We start from the raw sequence: 19,497 nt of genomic DNA on the forward strand, positions 1-19,497 counted from the left end.
TACCCCCCAAACAGCTTTTTAAAAAAGAATTTATTGGCTCATGTAACTGGAAACTCTAGGCAAGGACTGTCTTCAAATATAGGAGGACATAAGAACGTGAGTGTTGCCTCCAGGCCAGAGTTCTCTTCTTCTTTCTAGCTGGCTCTCCTCAGCTTCACGTGCTAACTTCGTGCTCACACAGGCTGTCTGGGATCTCTGCAGAAGCTCCCTTTGTCTGCACCTCCCCAGCATCAATATAATACACGCTGGCCAAAATGGACTTGCGGGTCTGCTCCTGAAGCAGGTCTGAGGGATAGGATAGATCCATGGGCCTCAGCAGTTCCCAGTTCCAAGGCTGATGTCGACCTCACCCAAACCCTGTGTCAGTAAATAAGAGCTGCCCAAAGAAGATCCCAGGGGCTGTTCTCATCCTCTAGACCCATAATAAATGATAAATAGAGCTTGTTTACAGTGACTACGTTTTAGAGTGATTAGTTATGCAACAAGAGTTAACTGATACTCTAGAAAAATGTTCATGTAAATACGGTAAAACTTTGCACTTATGCATGGACTACGGATGAACTTAATAATAAAGCTAATATTCATGGAGTGCATACTCTATGCTCTTCCTAAGAACAAAGTACAAAATATTTTTCACACTTCAGACTGAACCCTTAAAACCACCCAACAAGGGTGAATTATGTTCATATCCATATTTTATATATGAGGACATGAATGTGTAGGAGGTTTTAGTCCAGGATTCCATCACTGCCCCAGTGCCACAGCCCAAACCCATCCCCTTAGCCACACTGCCTGCCAGATGAAATATAGGAACCACCTACATGTTCGGCTCTTTCAAGCCAGGCAGGATTATGTGGTCCCTTAAATCCTGGATATGGGGAGGCTTCATTGCCCTGACCACCATCTTAAGATTAAAGTCTATGCTAGCTTCTCCTGGAAACCCATGATAACTAGTATTTATCAATGTCTTTTAAACTCTAATATTGAGGATAGTGATTATTAGGGATTCTTTGCATTAGTGCCATATTTATTTTCTCTCTCTTATTTTTAATCCAATTCCCCAAAGAACATACAGATTTATAGGAAATGATATTCTCATTTTCCAGATGTGGAAGTGGAGGAACAGAGAGGAGTCAGGACTTGCTCAAAGTCCCAGGGTCACATTAAGGGAAAGAAGACACCTCTGGCCTTCCTGGCCCTGGGCCCATGTTCCCTGGGATCTCTCTACTCCCCCCAACACCCACCCCTAGCCTACCCTACTCCCACATTCTACACTGACTAGCTGATTTTGGTGAGCTTTTGGGCATGGGTGCAAGTGCAAAGACATGAGTGTGACTAGCAGCCATGGCTGGTAGCAGCTGGTTGACCTTGGCAAGCGATGAACCCCCCAGAGCCTCTCTTTCCTCAAGAATGTGGGGACTGGAGCGCCTGGGTGGCTCAGTGGGTTAAAGCCTCTGACTTCGGCTCAGGTCATGATCTCAGGGTCCTGGGATCGAGCCCTGCTGAGCAGAGAGCCTGCTTCCTCCTTTCTCTCTCTCTGCCTGCCTCTCTGCCTACTTGTGACCTTTGTCTGTCAAATGAATAAAATCTTTAAAAAAAAAAAAAAAGAATGTGGGGACTAATGAGAGACTACTTTTGAGGGTGGTGTGAAGTCTGGAAAGTAAGAGCTATGTAACATGCCCAAGCCATCTCCCTCCCAGGCCAGGGGACCAGACAAGACCCTGAGCATGACTCAGAACAGGGCCCAGCATGTAACTATAAGCTTCGCAGGTCTGGGTGTGTTTGACCCAAGAAACATCACGGGGGGTGGGGGGGTTCCTTGTACCTGGCCCCAGGGCAGATGTGGTGGGGATGGGTGATGATTGGGACTTCCAGTATGGTGTGGGCCCAGGTCATAATGAATCTGCTTCTCTTCACCTGACATCTATTGGAGGAGAAAGAGAAGGGGCAATTGTTGCTGTTATTTATGAGCTATAAGCACTGCCACTCAGTTTTGTTTCTGGACTTCCAGCTTTGCTCCCTTTCTCCATCCACATATCATCCATCAAACCTTCTAAGAGGTGTATTTGAATTCTTCCCAGTATGGAGATTAATAGGCCAGGCATGGAGCAGACCTGCAGACCTTCTTTATAAGCAACTTACAGAGTCCTGTCATGTATGGAACAAGATTTTCCTTCTTCATGTTCCCACACCAGTGCTCCTAGGTCTTTGATGCCCTCATAAATAGCTCGGCTCTTTCTGTTTTACATCATGTTGTTGAGAAATGTATTAAGTTAGGACTCAAAAATTCAACTCAGCTCGAGTAAATGAAAAGGAATAATTTTTGCCCCTCACTTGAGTGAAAGAAAATTAAGATTCAGGCAGGACTGGATCCAGCTGTTCCAACAATGTCAACAACCTTCTGTTTCTCTACCTCTCAGCTCTTCTCTCCTCAGGCTGACTCTTTCCAAATGATAATAAGGATGGCCCAAAGCGATTCAGTGTACATCTTACGAATTCAGCTACACCATAGAAAAGGAGTGTATCTTCTTTCCCAATAGAGGAGTGAAAGTCCCAGAATTTTCTCTAATTGGTCTGGCTTGGGTCACAAGCTTCCCATGAACCAATCCCTGAATGGAGGACAGACCTTACTGTCATTGACCAAACCTTGTCATTTGGTCATTTTTGAACTAGTGGTTGCTGTCATGAGCCTTGCCTGACCACCTGGTTGAGCAGAGGGTAAGAGTGGTTCTCTGAAAGGAAGAGATGGAGTCTATTATCAGAAAAATGATGCTGGGCAGCCACACCCCAGGAGCCGATTCATGATCCACAAGGACCGGGCATGGTTTTTTGTTGTTGTTGTTTTTTGTTTTTTAGATTTTATTTACTTATTTAACAGAGAGAGAGATCACAAGTAGACAGAGAGGCAGGCAGAAAGAGAGGGGGAAGCAGGCTCCCTGCTGAGCAGAGAACCCAATGCGGGGCTCGATCCCAGGACCCTGAGATCATGACCTGAGCTAAAGGCAGAGGCTTAACCCACTGAGCCACCCAGGTGCCACCCAGGGGGTGCTTTTGAGAAATGGGTTCAGAGCATGATCTTGGCCCTTCTTGTCACCCTTTCACAGGTCCACAGACCCCTGTCAATGGCAGGAAAACACACACTCTCTCTAGCAAAATGCTTCATTTTTCTGCAGCACCCATTGCCAAAGAAGGGTACAGTGGATGAGAATGAAGCCCGCCTGGGTTTAAATCCTGGCCTCCCCTCCTTACCATCTGAGAAAACTCAGAAAAGTTCTTTACTAGCCCTGTCCCTCAGTTTCCTCAGCCTGAAAGTAGAGAGAGTGACAGTACTTGCCTTGTAGGTTTGCTGAGAGAAGTTAAGTTAGTACACATAGAACGCATGGGATAGTGCTGAGCACAAAGAAAATCCTCAAGAGAAGCAGCTGCTCTAACCCTATGATTACTATCTTGCTCTTTGGACAATCTTAATTCCAGTGCCCCAGTCTCAAGGCCCCAGTCATCATTTTCCCCAGTAGACTTGAGGCCTTCATGTAAATCAGACAAGCTGACTTCCTGCTTCCAACCTAGGGCTCCACAGGGGAATAGGGAAAGACTTAAATATGTTCACACTGAGCACCTATTATGTGCCACACACCTTTCAAAACAATTTACATAGACTCATTCTTTTCCAACAGAAAAGCTATAAGGTATGAACTCTGCTTAGCTCCATGAGGTTCAGAAAGGTAAAGGAACTTGCCTAAGATGATCTTATAGTTGCTAAGTGTGGAAGAGGTGAAGAGACCTCACAGAAATGGCAACCCTCCCCCCACCCCATGCCCCGGCATCCATATTAATGTCTTTGTTTCCAGCATGCCCAGCCAAAGCCTCCATTCCAGTGACATCAAACATAGAGACACCTATGTGAGCACAGACACCCTCCCCACCAGGACAGATGTTCTTGGTGATGCCTGGTCTCAGCCCCCAGATACACTAGTGTCTGCAGGAGGGAGCAGGTAGGGGTGAGTTTGACTCTTTATCCCCTGTAGGTCCAGCTCAGAGTCCTTTAGTAAGTTGACACTTACTAAAGGTGGATTCGATGCAAGGATGTTGAAGTGAATAAAGAATGAATGGGGAGATTACTCTATTTCTAATGTAAAGCTTGGGCTTACACCCAGCTCAGTACTCTACTGTCCCCATGTGGCCATTTGTAAAATGGCAGGTAGAATCAACGGTCTTCAATTTTTAGTGCGAAAGATTTCAAACATGTAAAAGAATACAGGGAATAATATAATTAACCCATTATGTCTATCCTTGGTTTAACAATTATCTGAATTTTTCTGAATTTGATTTATCTTTTTAAACTGTCGCCGACATCATGACACTTTACTGTGAAATACATCAGCATGTATCTCTAAAAATGACATTGTTCTACGTAATGACAATCCCATTGTCAACCTAATAAAATTAATAATAACTTATCAGTATAATGTAATACATAATTCAAATACAAAATTCATTTATTGTTCACAAAAATTTCTTTGAAAGGTTAGTTTGTTCAAAGCAGGGTATAAACAAGGGTGTAATGGGATTATGGCTATCAACTCTTGTTTATTCTAGCACAGTGACCTCTGCTCATGACCTGTTGACCTATTCGTTTTCTTGTAGAATGCTCCACGGTCTGGATATGTCTGGGTGCTTTCTCAATTTCCTCAGTTCCCTGGAGGACACGGTGTCCTCCATATATGTGTTATAAACTGGAAGTTGGGTCCAAATGTTTGATTAGATTCAGGCTCACCATTTTTGGGAGGAATGCGCCCTAGATGATGTGGACTTCATATTATAACACATCTGGACATGCTTTCATGTGGTACCCACTTCTACAGATGATACAATTGACCAGTAGGTTCAGGTGGATTCACCCTCCACTGAAAAACTGAGTTTTCCCTCTGAACAGCAAGAAAATTTTGGTCTGATCATTTGGAAACTGATAAATATCCAGGTAAGTTAGTTTTTTTTTTTTTTTAAAGATTATTTATTTATTTATTTATTTGACAGAGAGAGATCACAAGTAGGCAGAGAGGCAGGCAGAGAGAGGAGAGGAGGAAGCAGGCTCCCTGCCGAGCAGAGAGCCCGATGCGGGACTCGATCCCAGGACCCTGAGATCATGACCTGAGCCGAAGGCAGCGGCTTAACCCACTGAGCCACCCAGCCGCCCCGGTAAGTTTGTTTTTGACACCTTCCTTATTTGAGTAAGATTCTCCAGGCTCATCTCGTACCTCTTCTGCCCCCAGACCTCAAATCAGCCATGTCTCTAAGGAGCCCAGATTCCCTTCCACAGAAACAGCATTTAGAGACCACAGTCCGTGTGCTAGCATGCAGTGGAGCTGAGATTGGAACCCAGGCTGCCTGACTTCAGAACTAGTGCTCTTAACTTCCATGCCCTCTGGTTAATAATGTGTAATAGTGACAATGACAGCAATAATTGTGATTGTTATTCCTATTGCCAGAGCCACTGTCAGATGCCCTGCTAAGTGCTTCCCAACATCTAAAAAACATAATCATTATGGCAACCCTCAGAGGTAGACATTCTTATTCTTACCTTACAGAAAGGGAAACTGAGACTCTGAAAGAGAAGTGGTTTATGCAAGTTCATGAGGTAAGTGGAAGGGCGTGGATGCAAACTGGGGTCTGTGTGACTCTCAGTCCTGTCCCTGAGACACTAAAGACTGTAATGGTTGGTGAGAATTCTGTCTTTGGTGGGGATGCCTGGGTAGCTCAGTTGGTTAAGTGTCTGTCTTCAGCTCAGGTCATGATTCCAGGGTCCGGGAATAGAGTCCTGCATTGGGCTCCTTGCTCAGCAGAGAGCCTACCTGTCCTTCTCCCTCTGCCTGCCACCCCCCCTGCCTGCGTTGGCTCTCTCTCTGTGTCAAATAAATAAATAAAAAATCTTAAGAAAAAAAAAAAAAAGAATATGTAAGTCAAATCATGTTACTTCCCTGCCTAAAACCCTCCCAGGGTTTCCCTCTGTGCCCACAGCAGCATACTAACAATGGCAGCTGGTACTTACACGGCACTCGTTAGTTGCCAGGTGGTCCAGACACCTTTGTTATAAAGACTCATGGAATTCTCATGACACAGCTATGAGGCAAATGCTGTTATAATCATCCCTATTTTACAGATGAAAAAACTGAGATGCAGGGAGGTTCAATAACTTGCCTGAGTTAACATGGATTAAAATCAGGGCGCCTGGGTGGCTCAGTGGGTTGGGCCTCTGCCTTCTGCTCAGGTCATGATCCCAGGGTCCTGGGATCGAGCCCCGCATGGAGCCCCGCATCGGGCTCTCTGCTCAGCAGGGAGCCTGCTTCCTCCTCTCTCTCTGCCTGCCTCTCTGCCTACTTGTGATCTCTCTGTCCAATAAATAAATAAAAATCTTAAAAAAAAACCCATGAATTAAAATCCAAACTTTTTATCAAGGCCCAGAGCCTTCCACCCCCAGGTCCCTTATTAGCTGGGCCCTGGCACCAGTGTCACCCTCCCAGAGAGGACGTCCCACATCAGGCAGTTTATAGTGCTCCCTACTCTTTATTACACCAACCGTTTTTTGTTTGTGTATCACTTAAGCATTTTATTAAGTTTTCTATTCACTTTCTTACATTCTTGCTAGTTTCTGTCTGGGCCCCATCCTCCCCCCAGGGGGTCAGTATTCTTTGAGAGCAGGAACCAGGCCTGGTCCACACCCTTCCACAAGAAGGGCTGCTTTAGCACCGCTTAGTGGCTCCCTAGGGAAGGGCAAGAAGGGAGGAAAAGAGCAGCAAGGGCTAGGTCCTAAGCTCCTTCAATGTCCTTCTGCCCAGGACATTGGATGGGTCCTCAAGGGGAGAGAACGGAGAACAGAGAGGAGTGTGATGAAGTGAGACACTGCAAAGGAACTCAGGGCCCTGGGAGGCCTCAGGGTGCAGCCTGGCTGCCCCCCAACACTCCCCTGGGAGGATGTTTCCCTGATTAAGGTTGTCAGATTTGGCAAATAAAACGATAAGCTTCTCAGTTAGATTTGCGTTTCAGACGAACAGTGTAACTTTTTTTTGTTTAAAGGTTTTATTTATTTATTTTTAAAAATAATCTCTACACCCAATCCGGGGCTCTAACTCCTAACCCTGAAATCAAGAGTCACATGTGCTTCGAGGAGCCAGCCAGGCACTCCAGTGAACCTTTTTTTTTTTTTTAAAAAACATATAATGTATTATTTGCCCCAGGGGTACAGGTCTGTGAATCACCAGGCTTACACATTTCACAGCACTCTCCATAGCACATACCCTCCCCAATGTCCTTGACCCAGCCACCCTATCCCTGACCCCCCACCCCTCAGCAACCCTGTTTGTTTCCTGAGATTAAGAGTCTCTTATGGTTTGTCTCCCTCCTCATCCCATCTTGTTTCATTTTTTTCCTCCCCAACCCCCCACGACCCCACACTTCCTCTCAAATTCCTTATATCAGAGAGATCATATGATAACTATCTTTCTCCGATTGAGAGAGAGAGAGAGAGCACAAGATGGGGGGAGGGTCAGAGGGAAAAGCAAACTCCTGACTCCATCCTGGGACTCCAGGATCACAACCTGAGCTGAAGGCAGTTGCCTTACCACCTGAGCCACCCTGGCATCTGAAAAAATTGTTTGCTGTTTATCTGAAATTGAAATTTATAAGGCCTCCTGTGTTTTCTCTGGTGGCCCTACCCCAAATCGTCACTTTGTGCTCAGTGCGAAGGGAGATTCTTCTGAGCATTAGCCTGCTTTTTTAATACGGAACATTTTGTTTTCACTCCTGAATAAGGAAGTACAGTCTCTTTATTATCTAACAGAAGGAGACCGTCTGTGAAAACAGCAGCTTGTTCAGGCAGATTTGCTCCAAGGGGGCGGATAAATACCATGGGGAAGGCAAGACAAATCCCTTGCCCTGAAGTCAAAGCTGCTTTCAGAATCACTTGTGTTGTTGCTTGGACTTTCCTTGCCTGGCCCAGAGGTGGGCTTGAGTGGGCACTGCAGAACATGGCAGGAAATGTATATCGTTCTGCCTGCGAGGAAAAGATTCCCGCGAATGTGGGCTGATTTGGGTGATTCACCTATTCAGTCTCACTGAGCAGCTGGTGGCAGGAATTCAGAGATGAATGGCACTGGGCGCTGCCCTGGAGGCTCTCCAGAGACAGAGAGATGGATCTGGAGCCCAGGACCAACAAATGACGCCTGTCCCAAATCTGTCTTCCTGGTTGACCAATAGGAAGAATGCATTTCTTTCTCTCTTTCTTTCTTCTTCTTCTTTTCTCTTCTTTTTCTCTCACCTTCTCAGCCTTCCGTCATCCTCAACCTACAAGTACTATAAAGGAAAGAAAGTTCACTACCAGGTCTGGGACCGGTTCTTAGTCTCTCCAAGCTTGTGTCCCCCACCCCATTACCCACTTCCGGAACTAGGGAACGCCAGGAGTTCAACCGCGTGCTCTTTTCTGATTGGTTGATACAAACTCTTTGGAACCCCTCACCCTCCACGGTCTCTGCCACTCCCCACCATCCTGTTGGAGCCCCACAAAGTAAAGCATCTTGAGAGTCTCAGATCTCTGACCTGTGGCCTTATCTGCTCAGTTACTCCTCCGTAAGGTGTCCGCGGATGATCCTTTATGGTTTGGGGTTAAAAGACTCAGATTGAAGGCTGGATTTTGCCACTGACAAGCTGTGTGATCTTGAAGGAGTCCCTCTCTGAAATTCGGCTGCTGCATCTATAAAAATAGGAATACTTCTCACGATGATTTTTATTATTATTATTTTTTAATGAAACTATTCTGTAGTGGTTAATATGGACTACTCAGAAGGGACAGATCGCTATAGCAATCACGGAGGGCAACTTGAGGAGGAGGCATGAACCGAGATGTTGGAAGGTTTGGCAAGGTCTGGATTTGGGTTGATTCCGGCCTGTCTTTTCCTAACGGTCAACAGGCATTTATTTAACAAGGGTTTGCGCAAAACCTACTGCGGGCTTTTTAACCACTTACAAGCCTTGAGACGCGAAGGGGCAACTGGCGCGTGCGCAGTGGGAGAGTCTTTGCCCGGCTCCGCCCTTGTACTATAACTCCCAGCAGGCTCCGCACACGCCTCAGACGCGTCGCTGACTGTTGACGTAACGCCGTAGCGCGGGGAATTTCGAGTAGCAGTGGAGCGCGGGAGGCCAGTGGGTGCGGGACCCCATCACCCTACCTAGGACAGACCATGGACTCCTTAGTCGAGCCTCGGTGGCCTCCAGGTCTGGCAGTAATGAAGGTGAGTGCTCTGGGGAGGTCGGGAGCATTCGGTTGTCTGCAGGAGGCCAGTCCCGCTGTGAGAAGGAGAAAGGCGGAGACGCGAGCTGCGAGCTGGGCCAGGGTAGGCGGTTCTGCTCTGCCACTTACGGACGTGGTAGATGGGCCTCAGTTTCCTCCTGCTGAGAAGTGGCGGGGTCACGCCTCGGTTCCTTGTGGTAAACTTAGGTTGGCCGTCTTATGGAGCCGGGTATTAAGCGGTTCAGCCACAACGGTGAAAATGACCTCGAGAAAAATAGTCACTCTAAACGGCGAAAACCTCAGTAACAACTAACCCTTTCCGAGGGCCTGCTACTTGTCAAGCATATGTAAACTCTCGCAGTACATTAGTTGAGAATTTTCCCATTCCTTTTGCTTTCTTTCATTTCTTCTAATTACCTAGTGCTGGTTGGCCCTGACTTCTCCCTGGCGTGTCCTAACTCGTAACAGTCGTGCATCCCTTAAACAAGGAGATTAGGGCTCAGGCTTAGCACTAGAGCCTTTCATTGCATTTATATTTTATTCTATTATATCATTGTATTTCATGATATTACTTAACTTAAATAACATGGTGGTTTTTGGCAAGCCATTCCAGTTCCATTTACAGTAGCAGTGAACCCTGTGTGCTTAATCAAGAAGAGCAAACACATTTTGCTGTACTAGCTAAGAATCAGTTACTTGGTTTTTCTTCTTGCTCTGTTATTATGTATTTTTCTGACTGTGTGCAAGATCGCTTTCTAGTTTATTCCTCAGTTCGGTAAATTTGAAGATTTTGGTATCAGTCATAAGACTGACTTTTGAGGATTAAGGGGAGGGATTTGGGGAAGGTTAAAGTATAAGGCCTTTCTTCTTGCCATCCCAGTGTTATCTACAGTGCCTGGGGACTTGAAATAGCCCCATGGTGAAAAGCTGGCAATGGGGAAGGATCTAGGAAGGATGTGGTTTGGAGTTGTGGTGGCCTTGGCATTAAGGTACTTCAGAGAACATAGATTTGAGTTCCAGTGGTCTTGGGTTAAATCTGGTCTCTGGCTCTTATTTAACTAACCACTCTGAGCCTGCATTTCCTCAACTGTAAAGAGGAGGCAAAAATAAACAGTTTATAGGGTTGGTTAAATGAGCTGATGTGTGTGGATAGGGATTCTGTCTGGCTTACTCATGGTGCTTAACACAATGTCTGGCACATAGTGCATGCTTCAAGATTATTTGCTAATTGGTTGAAGGTTCTCAGTATTTGGAAGGTAGTAAGCTTTCAGTTAATGTCTTTATTATTATAATCAATAGCACTTTAACATGTGTGGTTTCTTCCCCCCCTTTTTATTTGTTACTGTGAAGATCGAATTGTATAAAGGAAGTAAAAGCTTTGTAGCTTGTAAAGCTTCTTGCTTTGTAGATTTAAGCATAGTTTACCACAACTTTCAGAGTTCTGTAAAGGCAGGTTCCATGTCTTCTACGGATTTGATGTCTCACCACAGCACTGGAAACAGGGTTCAGCAGCTGAGATTGTTCAGTGGTGGAGTTGATTGAAGCCATATTAGAATCATGGTGGAAAGCCAGCCCCCTCCAGTATTTTCTTTTCTATTTTTCTAATAGCTCTTTATTTTATTTTGTTTGTACCTGTTAGTACTGTTTATTTTGCCCATTGCCCCCCACCCCCAACCTCCTCAGCAACCACCATTTCTCTGTCTTTAAGAGTCTGTTTTTTGTTTGTTCATTTGTTTTTTAGATACCACCTGGTAGTGAAATCATATGGTATTTGTCTTTCTTTCAGACTTACTTCACTTGGCATACATAATACCCACCAGGTCCATTCGTGTTGTCACAAATGGCAAGATCTTATTCTTTTTTAGGGTTGAGTGATATTACATTGTATATCTATCTTGGTTGTTGTGAATAATGGTGCAATAAACCTAGGGGTACATATGTCTTTTCAAATTAGTGTTTTCATTTTCTTTGGGAAATACCTTGTAGTGGAATCACTGGGTCATATAATATTTGTTTTTAATTTTTTTAAGAAACTCCATAGTGTTTTCCATAGTGGTTGCACCAATTTACATTCCTACTGACAGTGCAGGAGGGCTCCCTTTTCTCCATATCCTCACCAACACCTGTTATTTCTTTCTTTCTTTCTTTCTTTCTTTTTTTTTTTTTTTGGTACTATCCATTCTGACTGGTGTGAGGTGATATCTCACCTTTTGATTTGCATTTCCCTGATGATTAGTGATTTTGAGCATCTCTTCATGTGTCTATTGGCCATTTTGTATGTCTTTTTTTTTTTTTTTGAAAAATGTCTATTCAGGTCCTTTGCCCATTTTTTAATGAGATTATTTGGGGGATTTTTTGGTGCTGTGTTGTCTAAGTGCTTTCTGTATTTTAGATATTGACCCCTCATTGAATATATCATTTGCATTGAATGCATCTCTCGCATTCACTGGGTTGCCTTTTTGTTTTGTTGGTGGTTTCTTTTGCTGTGTAAAGCCTTTTATTTTGGTGTAGTCCCAATAGTTAATGTTTGCTTTTGTTTCCCTTGTCTGAGGAGATGTAGCTATAAATATGTTGGTCAGGTGATGTCCAAGAGATTACTGCCTATTTTTCCTTTTAGAAGTTTTGTGACTTTAGGACTCAAATTTAAGTCTTTGATCCGTTTTGAATTTATTTTGTGTATGGTATAAGAAAGTGGTCTAGTTTCATTCTTTTGCATGTAGCTGTCCAGTTTTCCCAATACCATTTGTTGAAAAGACTGTCTGTTCCCCTTCCTGTATTCTTGCCTCCTTTGTTGTAAATTGACTGTATAAGTGTGGGTCTATTTGTGGGCTTTCTGTCCTGTTCCATTGATCTATGTATTTTAATCCCTTTGTCATGTATTTGTCAATTTCTCATCTAGTTTTTCTTGAACTTTTTCTAGGGACAAGGAATTAGGGGCTCCCAGAAGTAGCTCTGTTCAGAATTCTTTCTTATACTGCATAGAAACTTGGTTCCAAATCCATGGAACCATGGTAAGACTTTTGTATCGAGAATTATTTATGATTTTTGTTTGTGTGTGTTTTTCTGAACAGAGAGTTCTTGTTTTTATTCATATGTTTAAGGGGATTTGTGACCCAAAAAACTCAAGAGCCTTTCCTCTAGGTATTAAATCTTTTCACACATTCCCTACTTTCCCCTCTTCTAAGTTGAACTCCTAGAGGCTCCACTTGACTGCTCTCTGTTTAGTGGAGTGCATGTTATAGTCTTGAAATGGCAGGACTAGAAGTTTGTATAAGAGTGTTATAGCTCTGGGAGCGCCTGGGTGGCTCGGTTGGTTAAGCCTTTGCCTTTGGCTCAGGTCATGGTCCGGGAGTCCTAGGATCAAGTCCCACACTGGGCTCCCTGCTCAGCAGAGAGTCTGCTTTTCCCTCTCTCTCTGCCCACCATCTCCTCATGTTCTCTCTCTCTTTCTCTCAAATAAATAAATAAATCTTTAAAAAAAAAAAACAAAACGTTGTAGCTCTGGGGCGCCTGGGTGGCTCAGATGTTTAAACATCTGCCTTTGGCTCAGGTCATGATCCCATGGACCTGGGATCGAACTCTATATCAGGCTCCCTGCTCAGTGCAGAGCCTGCTTTTCCCTATCCTTCTGCCATTCCCTCCGCTTGTGCTCTCTGGCTCTGTCTCTCTCTCTCTGTCAAGTAAATAAATAAAATCTTAAAAAAAAAAAAAAAGGACACATCATATTTGGCTGCACTGAAAAAAAAAAAAAAAAAAGAGAATGTTACAGCTCATCTGATGCAGTGTCACCTTCCACAAATCTTGCTCAGTATGTGTCAGCACCTCTCCTCCAGAGAGGATGGTTATATAGAAAAAAAGCACAATAGAGATGCCAGGACTCTGAATTCCAGCCCCACCTCTGCTCTTAATTGATACTCCACACAGTTCTCTAGCTTTTTGTATCAGTGGTGGCTTACCATCCAAAACAATGGAAGATTTTGGCATTTTCATGTTTATTTTCCTGGTTTCATAGTAGCAGGAATTTTTGGTTTTGACAGATAATAAATGGATATGTGTATATAGTAGAAAAAATTAAAATTCAGATTAAGATAAAGGAGAAAATGAAAGTTCCCCATCACGCTGTCATCTGGAGGTAACCATATTTTAATGTTTTCTCTGTTTAATGTGCATGTATGATGTATATATGCATTTAAAATTTGGGATCACTTTGGAATTGACTTCTTGGGTTTAATTCACCCACTTATAGCTTGATAGTCTTCATCTGTAAAACTGGGATATTGATGCTATAGACTTCATAAGATTGTTAGGCAGATTAAACTGTATAGTTCTATGGTAGTGCATTGTTGTAGATTTGTTCTCTGATTTTTTTAAAGTTTCCATTAAAACAACACTTTCCCATGGCACTAATTATTCTTTGAAAGTGTGTGTGTGTGTGTTTTAAGATTTTATTTATTTGTTTGACAGAGAGAGAGAGAGCACTCAAGCAGGGGGAATAGCAGGCAGAGGGGGAGAGAGAAGCAGACTCCCTGCTAGCAGGGAGCCCCATGTGGGACTCGATCCAAGGACCCGGGGAAGCTGAGCCGAAGGCAGTTGCTAACCAACTGAGCCACCCAGTCACTCCAAAGTGTGTGTGTGTGTGTGTTTTTAAAGGCTACATAATATTTCATCATATAGACTGTTGGTGACATTAGTCTTTTTTTGTTTGTATTTTTAAAATTTAGGTAATACACTCATGGTTAAAAAAATATGAAACAAGATGTAAAAGTCTCCCTCACAGTCTGTCCCTTACCCAGTTTTCTGACTCCTATTACTATTATTTATTACTTTACTGTGTATCTTTTCAGAATTTCTTTATATGTATACAAGGTAAAAATATAATATGTTTTTATTCCGTCTTCTTTTTAACAAATGGTAGCATACCTTACCTCTTTTTTAAAAAAATTTCATTTTAAAGATTTTATTCATTTATTAGAGAGCATGCACATGTTTGGGGTAGAGGGACAGAAGGAGAGGGAGAAGCAGGCTGCCTGCTGTGCAGAGAGCCCAACGAGGGGCTTGATCCCAGGACCCTGGGAGCATGACCTGAGCCAAAGGCAGACACTTAATGGACTGCGCCACCCAGGCGTCCCTACCTAACTTCTTTTTTGCACTTGTTTTGGCACTCTTTCCATGTTGGTAAGGAGGGAGTTCCTCCTCCTCCTCCTTTTTTTTTCCTCTTAAAAACTGCTCAGGGAGCGCCTGGGTGGCTCAGCGGGTTAAAGCCTCTGCCTTCAGCTCAGGTCATGATCCCAGGGTCCTGGGATCGAGCCCCGCATCGGGCTCTCTGCTCAGCAGGGAGCCTGCTTCCTCCTCTCTCTCTGCCTGCCTCTCTGCCTACTTGTGATCTCTGCCTGTCAAATATATAAATAAAAATCTTAAAAAAAAAAAACTGCTCAGTATTCTTATTGGATAGAATAACATCTTATTTTAAATGATTTAGAAGATTTTGCATTGTGAGAATAGATCCTTTCTTTCCTATTTGGATTGCATTCCAGACTGACACACATCTGTCTGACTTTCCAGATTGACCACATCTTTACCACCTTCTGCCGCTGCTGGCTACAGCTCTTTCCAGGGCCTCCTCAGTTGGCTCTACCTTGTAGTAACTAACATGTGGTACTGTGCAGAGAGCACTGGACTGACTGCCCACAGAGAGACAGGAAGTTTTAGTCCTGGCTTGACTCATACCCCATGTTTGTGTGTGCTTCTTCATTTGTGAAGTAGAGGTTTTAACTAGATACTTTCTCATGTTTGGCTTTAGTATTCTTTGATTTTGTTCTTAACCTACCACACAGGTGAATGGTTATTTGTACCATTCCCTCAACAGTGAGTGTGGGCCAGGGAATGGGGTCTGAAGAAGCAGCAGCTTGGAGTAAGAGCTAGAAACATGTGAGAAATGGAACAGGAGGGCAGTGGCCGTTTTGTAAAGGGTTGACAGGAATCTGTACAGTGTCCACTTTATCTGTTGAAAGCTTTTTGGGTAACTTGACATTTGAATGTTTAAGTCATATGGGGAAGGTTTTTCTTGATTTGTCAAGATTCCTTGCAGTTTATGTGGAGTTAATTTTGAGTTTGTGTTTGACAAAAGAATATTCTTTTTTTTTTTTTTAAGATTTTATTTATTCATTTGACAGACAGAGATCACAAGTAGGCAGAGAGGCAGGCAGAGAGAGAAGGGAAGGGGAAGCAAGAGAGCCTGATGTGGGGCTTGATCCCAGGGCACTGGGTTCATGACCTGAGCCGTAGACAGAGGCTTTAACCTACTGAGCCACCCAGACACCCTGACAAAAGAATATTCTTAAATTTTTTTTTTTTTTTTTTTTAAGGTGTGGAGGAAGAGTTCTGTGGCAGGCATTCCAATCTTGGTATTTTTCTGATAGATATATATGTATCTTTGCATTTCAGACAATAGATGATTTGCTGCGGTGTGGAATTTGCTTTGAGTATTTCAACATTGCAATGATGATTCCTCAGTGTTCACATAACTGTAAGTATGCCTTGTCTCTCTAAGTTAGTAAAAATGTGATTTTTACATGAGGTAGTGTTAATTTAACACCCCAGGTGAGTACATGTATTTATTTCTCACCTTTAGTTCTTCTATCTCGAAGTTTTCAGATGATATTTTCTGTTGCCTTACTCTTGGGTATATATTTTTTTAAAGCAGGAAATCACTATATTTCATTATGCAGCTTCTATACAATCAGAAAGTAAAACATCATTGTAAAATGTTGGTTAGAAAACATGGTATTTCATTTGCATTGTATGGCAAATGGTTGACATCCTTAGTCATAAATGATCTCTTAGAAACCAGGAACAAAGACACTAATATTCCAAGGGAGATGAAAAAAAAAAAAAAAAACTGCAGAGGAAAGTGAAATAACGAATGAGTAGAAAGGTTTAAGGATATATGAAGATGTTTGAACTGAGCAATAACAAAAGAAAAGCAATCTTTGTAATGTCGTATTGTCAAAGATTAAAACACTGACATTTAATGTTTGTACTGTTTTAGAGAAAGTCTCATAGACAAACAATAAGGGACAAGATTGATGACAATCTATACAATTTTGGGGAACCTCTGCTTTTGACTCAAAATAAAAATTTTGAATATCCTTAATTTCAATGAAGTGGAACTACTGGGGCTACCTCAACAAATTAGGTGGAGAAATTAAAAATAATTTATATATAAGCATGTTCACTGCATAGAAAATTTGTAGCTCATGTATGGGCCCATAAGAATACTTGCATATCAGTTTATTTATCCGTACACCCCAAATAGATAGGCACAAAACTCCATTGACAGATAATGTTGGGGAGTAGAATTAGGAAGGGAAAAAAGCATTTAAGAAGTGAATATACGGGACACCTGGGTGGCTCAGTTGGTTGAGCAGCTGCCTTCAGCTCGGGTCATGATCCCAGCGTCCTGGGATCGAGTCCCACATCGGGCTCCTTCCTCAGCTTTTCCCTCTGCCTCTGCCTGCCATTCTGTCTGCCTGTGCTCGATCTCTCCCCCTCTCTCTCTCTGATAAAAAAATAAAATCTTTAAAAAAAAAAAAAAAAGAAGTGAATATACTATTCACAAATTCCTGTGGTCTTGGAACTGGAAGAAGATAATTTTTTTTGAATCAAATTTACCCTGTGATAAGTGGAAATTATAAATCTCTACACTTGAGACTTATGGCAACATTGAAATGAAGCCTTGCAATGACACCGTCCTGAGCTTGTGTGTAATATAACATGTCCATCATTCAGGCTCCCAAGATTTAGTCCAGTGTCAACAATGAAAGCAGTCAGCATGTCTGGTTACATTTATCTCTAGTGACACCCTTCAGGTAACTTTCAAACATGAGCTTTCCCAGTACAGTTTTTTCATCTGTGAGGAACACTCCAGCGTATGAAAGAGGAGTATCTGTACATTATGAAGATTGTCTTTTGGATTTGAAGATGGTGGTAGAAGTGATAGCATCAATTTCCCATTTAATCATCACACTCATTTCACCAAGGGCTGTTTCTGGGACCAGAGATGGAAGTGAAGAACCAGAGATGGAAGATGGAGTAATATTGCCAGCAGAGGTCTGGTGGCACTATTTCTTGCTATTATAAGCAAAGATGGCAAAAGTGTGTTTTCCTGGATCTGTCATTTCCTGTGGTTCCTAGTTAAGACTTATGAATTAAGGAAGTACATAGGACAGGGAGTGTTCCTGATGTCAGATGGTCTCAGGCCATGTGCAGATCTCTTCCTTTCTTGTTCTTTTCAGATCGCATCTTCTCCCATATTCTTTTCTTGGGTTCCCTCTTGGATATTTTTATGCCTCTTGTAACATTGCGGCAATAAAGATCTTGGTCACTATATGTGGTTATTTATTTGCCTAGTACTTTTAGATGTTAAATTTCAGAATTTTTGTTTTGTAACAGGTTAACACTTAGGTAGTTCAGTCATATAGACCTTAACATGGATATATAGTTCAAAGTTTAAAAACATTCAAAGTTTAAAAATCCCAGTGGTAAATCTACCAGTAAAGAGTTTTACAGGCAATTTATCACTTACCTTGCTGTGTGAGGCTGGAAAGACTCTTAAATTGAATTTTGCTCGTACTTAGCTTTCCGAGGCTATCATGTATTTTTTTTTTTTTATTCTGTAGCTTAAGGTATTTAACACGTAGTGGTGAGCCTGTCATTGTCATTGTTTAGGAGCTATTTTCATCTGTCTTACAAGATTTAACAACAACAACAAAAAAACAAGGTAGGCTTAAAAAATTATTTTGGTGTATGGTAGTAGCTTTGGTAAGAAGTTTCTATAGCAAAGACCTATGAGGGTGGTGGTGGTAGCAACATGGGTATTAGGGGTGTACTTAGGCTTGACTCCTGAGTCCCCAGCTTACAGCTGGTTGAATTTGCAAATGTTAACATTTCTTCAAATGTAAAAATTTGATGAATAATTTCGACTTTAGAAGATGATTATGAAAATTAAATGTGCAGAACCCAGTGTCTGGCATGATGCAGGCCCTTAATAATTGTTAGTTCCTTTCTAGATTAGATTCACATTAGTAAAGATAAGTTTAGGGGATTGTTTTGAAATGTTTATTAAAATAATTTTTATTTAGATGTAATTTACATATAATAAAACACATCCCTTTTAAATGCACAGTAAAGTATATAAGCATCAGTGAATTTTGACAAAGGTATATACCATGTAACCAGTATAGTTAAGATACAGTACATTTCAATCCCATGATAGAGTACTGCTCATCTTAGTCAGTATAGCCTCAGGCAATAATGTGTGTATCTGTTTCTGGACTCTTTTCTGTTCTCTTGTTCTCTCTGTTTATCCCTGTGCCAATACCTTGCTGTCTTAATTATTGTAGCTTTGTGTTACATCTTGATAGACATTTTAAGGCCTCCCATTTTGTTTTTCTTTATCAAAATTATTTGGACCATTTAGAATCTTTGCATTTTATATATAAATGCATTTACATATAAATTTTAGAATCATTGTCGGTTTCTACAAAAAAAGCTGCTGGTATGTACGTTGGGATTGTTCTGAATTTAGAGATCAATCTGGGTAGAAATGATTTCTTAACAATGTTGAGTCTTCAATATATGAACTTGGTATATTCCTCCATTTTGTAGTTTTAATTTCTCTCAACAGTGTGGTTTAGCTTTCGTTGCACAGGCTATGAACATAGAACTACAATTTTTTTTTTTAAAGATTTTATTTATTTATTTGACAGAGATCACAAGCAGGCAGAGAGGCAGGCAGAGAGAGAGGAGGAAGCAGCCCCCCGCTGAGCAGAGAGCCCGATGCGGGGCTCCATCCCAGGACTCTGAGATCATGACCTGAGCCGAAGGCAGCGGCTTAACCCACTGAGCCACCCAGGCGCCCCATAGAAATACAATTTTTTAATTGATTTTTTATCTTGTGATCTTGGTAAATTCACTTTTTAATTCCAGCATCTCTTTTTGTTGATTCCTTCAGAATTTTTACATATACAGTCATGTTATCTGTGAATAAAAATACCTTTATTTCTTACTTTCTAATCTCCACGCGTCATATTTTTTTCTTGTTTTATAGAGGCTAGTACTTCTAGTACAATTTTAAGTAGAAGTGATGTGAATGGACATCCTTTTCTTAGTCCTAATTTATGGGAAAATCATTTAGTTTTTTAAATATTGTGTTAGAG

The 19,497-nt window shown here is 42.1% G+C and overlaps 1 protein-coding gene across 1 annotated transcript in view; it reads left to right on the plus strand.

Annotated features, from left to right (window-relative positions):
- The first annotated feature begins 9,147 nt into the window (after window positions 1-9,147).
- Window positions 9,148-19,497, plus strand: part of RAD18 (RAD18 E3 ubiquitin protein ligase) — a 107,390-nt gene continuing 97,040 nt past the window's right edge. Inside the window, exons 1-2 of the mRNA XM_082744340.1 lie at window positions 9,148-9,281; window positions 15,725-15,806. Of these exons, the coding sequence (XP_082600466.1) occupies window positions 9,231-9,281; window positions 15,725-15,806 (133 nt within the window). The 5' untranslated portion in view covers window positions 9,148-9,230. The remainder of the gene's footprint in view (window positions 9,282-15,724; window positions 15,807-19,497) is intronic.

Source organism: Mustela nivalis (assembly GCF_964662115.1).
Source record: "Mustela nivalis genome assembly, chromosome: 1".
Classification (NCBI taxonomy): Eukaryota; Metazoa; Chordata; class Mammalia; order Carnivora; family Mustelidae; genus Mustela; species Mustela nivalis.